This window comes from Anopheles bellator, chromosome 2 (genome assembly GCF_943735745.2).
Source record: "Anopheles bellator chromosome 2, idAnoBellAS_SP24_06.2, whole genome shotgun sequence".
In the NCBI taxonomy this organism is placed as follows: Eukaryota; Metazoa; Arthropoda; class Insecta; order Diptera; family Culicidae; genus Anopheles; species Anopheles bellator.
Window position 1 is genome coordinate 56,998,633 of NC_071286.1, and position 10,475 is coordinate 57,009,107.

At 47.6% G+C, this 10,475-nt stretch overlaps 1 protein-coding gene across 1 annotated transcript; it reads right to left on the minus strand.

Annotated features, from left to right (window-relative positions):
- Positions 1 to 7,682: 7,682 nt before the first annotated feature.
- Positions 7,683 to 9,311, minus strand: LOC131207759 (luciferin 4-monooxygenase-like). Its single transcript, XM_058200387.1, has one exon. The coding sequence runs from the start codon at positions 9,309 to 9,311 to the stop codon at positions 7,683 to 7,685; it is 1,629 nt and encodes a 542-aa protein (XP_058056370.1).
- Between the last annotated feature and the right edge of the window lie 1,164 nt (positions 9,312 to 10,475).

A 10,475-nucleotide genomic window follows, 5' to 3' on the forward strand; every position in this document is an offset into this window, starting at 1 on the left:
CTTTCCTTAGGCTACCCCCCAAAGGGGCAACAACGCAATGGCGGCGGCGGCGGCGGCGCAATGGATTTCGGAATTGTATCATGTTCTGTACCTCGCTCGTTGTTTTTTTTTTGTTCCCGAAATGAGATACACATATACATAAAATGAGAATTTTAATGTTCATACCGGTGGCCGGTGGCCGGTAAGTAGCGCGGTGCGCATTTTGTTCTTTCGTCCGACCGATCGCCCCGTGGCCGGTCCCGTGGTGGGAATAATTCGTTCCCGTTCTTTGTTGCTTTATTTGCTACTTCTACTTCTACGCTTTTTGCTTTGTTTTCATAAAATACTTACCTTCGAGCAGTCGAGCTTTTGTTGTCGTTTGGGCACTGACACCGGCCACTGGCCGGGCAAAATGGCCGGCCCATCGGTGTTCGTGCGGCGGCGCCGGGGCGTGATAACGGGCCGGTGGCGGCCTCGCGGGAATCCAAAGCGATTTGTTGGCTATGCTCCGGAAGGCAATGCTTCTCAATTTATGCTTCTCAATTTATGTTCCAGTGTGCCGGGAGCCTCAAAGTATTAGCATCCGCGCGCACTCATTAACCCCAGGAAGGCAGCTAAACTCGAGTCTATATTTTGCGTCCAGTTCTTGAGTGAGAAAAATGTTTGATGAGAGCATGTTTCAAGGAAAGCTCTATAAGTACTGTGGAATCAGATCCCATTTCAAAATGACCCATAATTAGTAATGCGTTCTTTTATTATATTAATTCAGTATCTTCAATGAAAACAGTTACAGCTATAGGACCATAGGCAATTTATTACACATTCTGTCAAATTAGCACCGAGAATTTGTGGTCTTATAGACAATGCTTCATTCGATTTTAGATTATTTTGTGGCGTTAGATTGCTACACATGTTAGTGACTTATGGTGAAAATTTTGGCTACTTTTAATGCTCAGTTAATTTTTTACAGCTGTTTTGCTTGAATGTGTTTTGTCTTTTCGGCGATTTCTGTCTTCTCCTAAATTAATTGACCACAAAGCGATAATTTGAGTTTTGGAAACAAGAAAAAGCCACAGGGGGCCAGATTTGGTCAATACGGTGGCTTTGGCATCATTAGTTTGTAGTTCTTGGCCAAAAGGTTCGCACACAAGCAACGATCTTGAACTTCGTATGCACGTGATCTGTTCAAAAAATTTCTCGACTTTTGGGTTTCGTTTTTGGATTTCGCGTTTGTGGTGGATTGCTTCGCGCAAATTGCGCATAACTTGCAGGAAATATTCTTTCTTAACCGTTCTATCCTTTGGCAACAACTCATGATGCCCCACGACCCTGCAATTGAAGAAAACTTTAAGCTAAACTGTTCCCAATAAACCAAACTTTGCTTTTTGACGTTCACATCTTCTCGGTCATCTGAAAAAAAATTGAACCAACGATAAGCGCTGCTTTTGGTCTTAATAGCTTCATCATAAGCATCCGCATCCGAGCTCTCAATTTCGTTTTCTACACAAAATTTGATAAAGATTCCTTGCCATTAATTTTTTGGAAGAGCAAAAAATCGCCTATGGTCCAAGACAAGCGCACAATAAAACAGCTGTCAAAAATTGACCGATTATTAAAAATGGCCAAACTTTTCACCATAAGTCACTGACATGTGCAGCAATCTAACGCTACAATAAAAATTGATGAACAAAAGAAGTATTTTGTTTTACTTACATTTTATGGGTACTTCATTGCCAGAATGTATTTTCAGTGGTGAAAAATTTCTCATACATCAAAAGCTGTCAGATCCAGATCAATGTTTATAAACAAAATCACACATAAACGGCTGCTCACTATTTCCATTTATCTTTGCTATTAGAGAATACAAAACATGACAGGACCTAAGAAACATTGGATTCTGATTGAAGCTAGTGGCGGGTTTGTGCAATTGATGATGCGTCCGGCATTTTGAAACATGTTTCAGTTATTAATTCCTAATACAGCTAATCCCTCCATATGCCTTTCAAATCAATTTCCGCCTAAGATTTAACTAGAAAGTGTTATTCTAAGTTAGGTTATCTCACTTTAAGTTAAATCCCTTAGGTTTCTTTTTCAATAAATATTTGTCCATAATAAATAAAGTTTATAGTCCCAAAAGTCTCGGGCCTAACAAATAGATGGCATTAGTGTTACCGCTGCTTCAGTTAGTACTAACCTTCGAAAGAAAGCCGTTAAAGTTTCATGATATTCCACGTATAAGTTTGTGTGCTAAGAGCAACGCTACTTTTGTTAATTTCAAACCAATAGATCACCAACAATTTCGTGTTTTAATTTTACACTGCTTCTTGGTGGCGACAAAATACCGAATCAAAGCGAATCAAAGGTTTGAAAAATGTTATAAGGACTCCGCTCCATCAGAAAAAAAACAAACAAACAAACGTTGCTGTACCGACTTTTAAAGTGATCCGATAGAGACATCAATGATGACATACGCAGTGGACGTTTAAATGAAATGGAGACACCAGAAAACGTAAAAAAATCATAAAATTTTTCTGAACAATCGAAAAGTTACTTTTTGTGAGTTATCTGACACTGTAAAATATCAAAAGAACGTGTTGGCTTTATATTGGATGGTCATTAGACTATGAAAAAGCTCCGTTCAAAGTTTGCTCTCTGTAGACCAAAGTCAACAATTAATTAATGACTTTGAGCAGTGTGAAACTTCGTTTTCTGTCTTAAGCTCGGTAGTTTTCAGCCCATATTTTATGCTCCTCAATGGGGCCCGCTTTTCTTTTTGCATTACAAATAAAATCTTCGACCTTTCTTTAATTAATGTTTTATTAAATAATAATAATTATGCATCGTTAAATTATTACAGTGATGAAATCTAGTGTTTGTCCTTGGTAAAAACATATCTTCTATGCAAATATTAAACCCACTGCCAGCCCAACCACTCCAAGTGCGACAACAACTTTACCACCCCGATATCATAAATGCATAACATGCATAAAACGAATTCTTTCTCTCCACAAAACGGGGTAATAAGCAATGCCCGCGGTATCTTCCCGGTAAAGGGACTGATTGTCGATTCGCCGAGGAGCACTCGTAACCACTCGTTACGGTGTCACGGACGACCGAATCATAAACACACGAGCCGGGTCCGGGAACCGTCGTACCCTCACGCACGCCGGGCAGTAAATATCTTGCCTTAGCGGGGGAGGTCACAGCACAACGACAACCCAAAACAACCGTAAAATGTTATAATGCAAAACAAAAAATGCATTGACTGCCCGGCCTGGCCCGGCAATTTCAACCCCCAGTGCACGTGCGTGGCCTTCAGGGCCCACATCGGATAGTGGGGCACGGAAACAAAAAGGAAAATGCGCGCGATTTATGCTGCCAGCACCATTGGCTGTCCCCAACCGGGTCCCGGTCGCTCTTGGGAACAGAGCCGAGGAAGAGCACGAGATCCTTGGGCGGCAAAAGAAATGAATTTCCAATGACATCTTCTGCCCGGGCTGGGGGCTATTTGTGGCTGTAACGCTTTTGTTTTACAACCCGGATCCTCGTGGGACCAAAGTACCGACGGCATCTCGGGCGTTGCCCGGTACTTTATGAGCAGCGAAGCTGAATGGCCGGCGCTTATCCCGATGGTCCGATGAAACGATGGCACCAGCAGTTGACAATACACCGCTCAGTCCAGACAACCTTCGAAAGTGATAGTTGCCAGTCGCCAGTGCCCGGTCTGATACCAACTATCACGCCCGAGAGAAGCTACTTGACCGTATCGCTTTCCCGTTGGCTCATCATCTACGATGCGGCTGACGATAATAAACGACGGAAAATGAACTATTCGTTATAACGGAGAAAAATTATATAAATTTGTTTTCATCTTCTTTTTTATTTGAAGATATTTTTTCATTTGCTTATAAAAAACCGGCTCAATATTTTTCGATGGTTATTTTTTGGATGGCCATTTTTTTTTTAAATCATTCATTCCATTTATGTATAAAACACAATTTGGTCAAATATCCACCACGATTGGCTTGACAGAAGCCCATTCGGTCGGATTCGGATTTCCCGATTGTGTCTGGTCTGATCTGGTCCGGCAATAGCAATTTCAGTTTGGGTATTGAGATCGTCAATGGTTGGAGGATCCGCAAAGATAACAGTCCAATGGGTTCAATTCGCAGCTTCTTGGAGCCCAATTCACATCACCATTTCTGCAGATTATTCGATTTCCGAAGATGGGACGCAAAATATCGATTGTGGCTGTCTCCGTATGGCAGATAGCGCCGTTCTATTGAAACCAAGTGTCATCCAAGTTCTGAGCCTCAATTTCGCAGAAGAACCAATCAGCCTACATTTCTCGGTAGCTTAGGCCATCGACATAAGCATAAAAGGCCGATGATGACTCCAGGAACAAAACGCACACCACCTATATGTTGTGTTTATAATTCATATTTATAATTTTTTTAATGGCTTCTTCAGTTGTGAATTTGTTTGAAGGTCTTCAGTTGTGAATTTGTTTACAGCAAATTCACAACTGAAGATCTTCAATAAAATTTATTTTAATCGTGACATTGTAAGAAACATGAATAAACTACGTATTAAAGAAATAGTAACCACGCGTTTAAGGGTAAATGTATCATTATTTAGCGTAATGTAGAGACATTGAACTAGTAAACATCTGAAACCATTGCCAACCACTAGCAACGTGGATGGAATAAAAGCCAACGCTCCCTCACATATATAAAAACTTTTATCCTTTCCTGGACGGACAACATTACCTCCAGCCAACATTAAAAAGTCCCATCTCGGATGAGAACAGGACCCACTAGGCTACTCCTCAGAAAGCTCAATCTGTAAAATAGACCAAAACATTTCACAAGTCCTCCCCAACCACCCTAACGAAGAGCGTAAACTGCTGAATGTCCTCAGAAGAATCGGATTATACAGCGAAATCTAAATACTTTCAGATAAACTCCAACCAACAACAACAATAAATACCAACCACAACAGCCAAAACTAAAAGACGAATGAAGCTCTATGCTCAAAGTCTCTATAATAACACTGCAACATAAGCTTAGCAAATTTGTTCCAGGTCAACTCGTACACAACTTGAACTGTTCAATAATCGAACAAACTCAAATTGCTGGACCAAACATCGGATCAAGAAACCATTTAGAACTGTTCATCATCCCGTGCACATCGTCGCATGATGCGACAACGAGGCGGCCCCTCGGCGTTCAATCGGCACTGCGAATGGGGGTGTCTAATTGTCCAGCTGCAATGCTGCTGGTGGGAGAAATTTGTCGCAATTATAGCCTCACCACATTCGCCCGCGAAGTTCGCCCGAGTCCCGTCGACGATTGTGAGAATTTTTCCCACTCATAGCCGATTGTCACGACGAAACGGTGTGGCTTTCCGGGCGGGAATACGGGAATGTTCCCTTCTCGATCACGAACATCTCCGGCTCGATCTCGGCAGTTCCGTTCTCCCCCATGCCATTATATTTAAATGTGTTCCGGGAATGTGGCCGCCCAACCGATTCGCAACCGAGCACGTTCCCGTGGCTCTGGTCCGCGACGCACTCTAACGCATCGAACACGGTTTGTGACTCAAAGAGTTACACAAAGTTTCGAAAAGGTCTCCAAAACTCTAGAACCGACTTCTTCGCAGTCTGTTTGATGGGGAAGCCCCTTCAAGTCGCCATAAGTTGTTGATCTAAATCCACTTTGAAGCCTTCGGATCGATCCAGTAACGCACGCAGCTTCGGCGGTGGCAGCCGCCATCGACTAACCTTTGGCCTGTGTATGAGGATGCCCAAGGTTAATTGGAAGCTACTCCATCTCGGCCCAGGTTTTCGATGAGGCTTGCGAATTGTGGCGCAAATGGTAGCCCCCTCCTTCCGTTTTGAGCCGCGTTCAGCTTTTTGGCGAAAGCCGCAACATAGGAACCCGGTCCGGGCCCCTTCCGGGAGGCGAAGGCAGTTGTCGGCGGCCTGTTTGCTTTTGATTTCCAACCGTAAGATGTGATGATTTTCTGTTCCTTTTTTCCGCGGGGGGAGGTGTGCAGTAAGAACGGGCGGAACGGTGGGTGGTACTGCGGCTAGAACGCATCGAAACATAGATCGGACACCGGGAGTGGTCCGAAGCGCCCCGCTACGTGAGTTCGTCGCTTCTCTCTCTGTCTCTCATTAATCACAGCATCCTGGGTGGAAATGGCCGCTGAGCCCACCGTCGTACTCACACACATTCACATTCACTATCAATCGGTCAATCATAGTACCACACACGCAGACACACAGACCGACTCATCCGCCGGCCGGCCAGTCGGCGGGAACATCTGTTTCAATTTCACGGAAGTAATTAGATTCTGTTGTGGCCGCGACGACCCGCGCTGGGGGCGGCCAGTTGCGTTCGAACCGGTCAATCTGGAGACCGGATCTGGCGCGGGGCTTGGCGTTGTGGAGTCTGGGTGGTGGTGGTACGTAATGATCGACGGACGCTAGGCCGAAAACGGGTTTCGGGTTTTGGGCATTTTTTTTCCCAGTGGCTTTCGGACGTGCTTCGATTCTTGCGGGCCTCCGAGTGGTCCAGCGCAGTGGTCACTGGCACCGTGTGACGCACGCCGGCCGGAGGTGGTGTACTCTTCGTGAGCGAATCGATCATCCATCGCAAACCCCCGGAGCGGATGTCGATTTGATCGAAGGCTTCGAAGTTGAGGCTATTTTTGCGATTTTCGAACTAATGTCTAGTCTAGACCGAGCTACTACTAGGCTGTTCAATAAGTTCGTATGGTTGATAAGAAAACCACATTTCTGTGGTTTGAAATACACTGCATTATTCAGAATGGCCTTCCGGAACATCACCTTCCTTCCCGTTATGACGTAATGACGTCATCATTTGATGGAAAACACTTTTTACGCATGTTTTATTTTTATCTGAAAACAGATTGAAGTCGCTAGGGGCCAAATCTGGTGAATACGGTGGATACTCAAACAATTCGAATGGATTTTTGCCATGATCAAAATATTCTTGTGATACAGTGCATTACAGTCCTGATGAAGAATGATTTTTTTTTCTGCAAACCGGATCTTTTTCCTCGAATTTTCTCCTTCAGTTGGTCTAAAAGATTGCAACAACAATCGAAGTTTATTGTTTTACCAGTTTACAAGTAATTCCCAAACAAAATTCCATTCGCATCCCAAAAACTGCAGCTAACACCTTTTTGGGCGATTTCTGGACACGAATTCGTTTCGGAGTTTATTTCTGTATTTTTCCTACGTTTTCAGGTGTTGCTACTGTTTTTGAACGTCCTTGGCGTGGATGGTCGTCATTCCATATTCCATAATCAGAAACACTGTTTTTAATTGAAAGCGAAGAGTCCTCATGCACTTTGAAAATACATTCATAAATTTCTTTTGCTTTTGAACCGTAAAAAAATCAATCACTGTACGATATTTAATTTTTTTATCGTCAAAAATACTGTGACCGATGCCAATAAAAATCGATACAAAACGGCTTGTAAAAGAAAATTAGATAACCGATTGAAGTGAAACTTCACCACAAAATCAGGCTCGTAGCAGCGCCTTCCGGTATCGAACCGCAAAACTTAATGAACACCATAGTATTTTTGGTATTTTCGTGCTTTATTCACAACAACTAACGCCTAGTCTAGACCGAGCTACTAGACTATGGGGCATGCCACAATCTCCGTTTTTAGCTGCTCTGTTTCTGGGTCTGAACCATCTCCAGCACACGTCGGCGCAGCACCTTCCCGTTCAGCGTTTTCGGGAGCGCATCGACGAAATGGACTCCACCGCGCAGCCGCTTAAAGTCCGACACTTGCGCCTCGACCGCATCGATCACTTCCCGTGCGCTGAGCAATGAACCCGGGCTCCGAACGATGACAGCCGCCGGCAGTTCCGTCGTCCGGTCGGCATCCGCCGGTATACCGACAACGCAGACCGCCGCAACCCCCGGCAGCTTCTCCACGATCGCCTCCAGTTCCGTCGGCGACACGTGGAACCCACGGTACTTGAAGATGTCCTTCGCTCGGTCGACCAAAAACAGGTAGCCTTCCTCGTCGATGTACGCTACGTCCCCGGACCTCGTGAAACCATTCTCGTCGATGACGGCCCGCGTTGCCTCCGGGTTGTTGTAGTACCCGACGAAGGGCTCGAAGAACTTCGCCAACACCTCACCCCGCTCACCGACGCCCAGCGCCCGCCCGGACTCGTCCACAATCCGGATCGCCATGTTGGTCGCCGGTGTACCGATGGCGCCTCGCTTTCGCGGGACCCCGATGTCAGTAGCTACCCCGCCGGCCTCGGACGAACCGACCCCGTTGTAGGTCCGTCCGTTCGGCAGCAACCGATCCAACCGATCACGTAGCCCGTCGGACACGTAGCTCCCACCGAGCGTCAGGATGTGCACGCTCGAGAAGTCCACCCGGTCGATGCGCTCGCTTCGCAACACCTCGCTCGCGTAGGACGGCGCCAGGAACAGGAAGGACGCCCGGTACTGCTCGACCGCCTCGAAGAACGTCTCGGGCGAGAACGGGCGACACGTCACGAGCCGCGTGGTAGATCCCACGACCGACCCAAGCAACGTGAACATGCCCGTGGCCCAGTACAGTGGACTGAAGTTGAACGAAATCTCCGACTGCGGCACGAAGAAGCTGGCCAGGCCGCGGATAAGTTGCGCATGCGACATGCACACGCCCTTCGGTGGGCCCGTCGTACCGGACGAGCACAGGATAACGGCGACGGTCCGCCGGGAGTCCTCCACCTGCCACGGTCGGAACTTATCCTCGCGCCCAGTACGAACCAAAAGATCCTCGGCGTGGTGAACGCCAGCGACATCGCGCCTGCTCGCAACCACATACAGCGGTGGATTCTGGTCCGGGATCGCTTCCTTCGCGGCACCCTGCACCACCTCCAGGTTGTTGTCGTCACAGAAGATAATCTTCGGGCGCGTCAGACGCAACATGTGGACCATATCCTGGTGGCCGAATCCGGGCGCCAGCGGGTTTAGTTGCGCTCCGAGAGTGATCAACGCGCACGCCAACGGACCCACGTTCTCGCTGTTGTTGTTTGCCATCACCGCTACGTCGCCAGGTTTGAGGCCGGCCGTCGTAAGATTCTGCACGGCTCGGACCATTCGCGACCGGAACTCACCGCAAGTCATCCGGGCGCCGGTGTCCATGTCGATCTGCACGATGTTGTCCCGGGACCGGAGCAGCGCATCGTTCAGGACCTGGCCAATGCTCGCGTCCGGATTGTAGATCGGTGTCTGGCGGCGTCCGTACCAGGTACGGGTCGGTTCGTCGAACGTCCAGAGCGCCATCTCGCGATATGTTGCCAACTCGTGGGCCACTTGCCGGTCAACTGCAATGGGCAATGGGCCACTGGGGGCTATTTAGCCTCGGTCATCTACGCGCTTATCGACCGGGGGCTACAATGGCCTGATTGACTATCTCCAAAAACTGCTCACGCGTGTGTGATAAGCAGGGATGCGAAGGCTGCTGTGGGCTCGGCCGTCTTATCATCTGCACGGTCATCACCTCGGTGGCCAGTCACTCCAAACGTCACCAATGACGGATGTGACCAACAACTCTCGCGGGCTGCTCGGCATGATCCTGCGGGGCGGGTGACGATTGGGTTGGGACACCGATATCATGGCCACTACGCCAACCGGTTGGACAAGTTGGCATGAGTGTGCACAATACGTCCGGCATGTGCCGCGAACTTTGATGTAGGTCCCAACGTCCGCCGCGCCGCGGATGCGATTATTATTTGTTTGGCGCCCGGTGGTAAAACAACGGTCCCTGAACGGCCACAAGAACAGGACGCAGCAGCGGCAGGAAGAAGAACAAAACTACAAACACTTTAACAACGCCAAACAAAAACGGCATCATCGACAGATTCTCCAACTGGAGCTGAAAGTGGCTGGAATTCGGAAAGACTCTTCTCTTCGTTCGTTCGTGTTGGGCTCGGGGCTCGGTTTGGCTCGGTCAGTGCGGGCTGTCCGGTCGGGCGGCGGGAACCGGTTCCCGGCGTGTGTTCCTGCTTCACTGCCGAGATCGGAGGGAAACAGGTTTGGTGGCGTCGGCACAAACGGGCACACGAAATATTGCCTCAGCGACCACGGACCTCTCGGCTCGGCTCGGAGTACTTCGTTTGGAGCAACAACAACGCCCGAATCCGCTCCGGTTCCGGATGATCCTGAATGTTGTGATGCTGTGCCTTTTTTCGATCTCAACGATCTTCCGGTGGTCGTAAATTTGCCTCCACTGTTCCGTCCCGTAGCCCCCATCGCTGAGGTACTTCTCCCGTGGGTGTCGTCCTCGGGAGTCGGGTTGACCTAGTTGTCGATCTTATCAGCTTATCGGTTTGAACCATTTCTAATACTTCAAATCTAACAATGGAGCTTGTTAGGTCGAGAAAATTTTGCAGGGATCCATTTAGTGATTTAATATATATTTTTTCAAAGTTGTTTAAATTTTGATCC

Excerpts from the sequence above, each read along its gene's own strand:
- LOC131207759 (XM_058200387.1), bottom strand. The coding sequence starts at position 9,311 with ATGGCGCTCTGGACGTTCGACGAACCGACCCGTACCTGGTACGGACGC.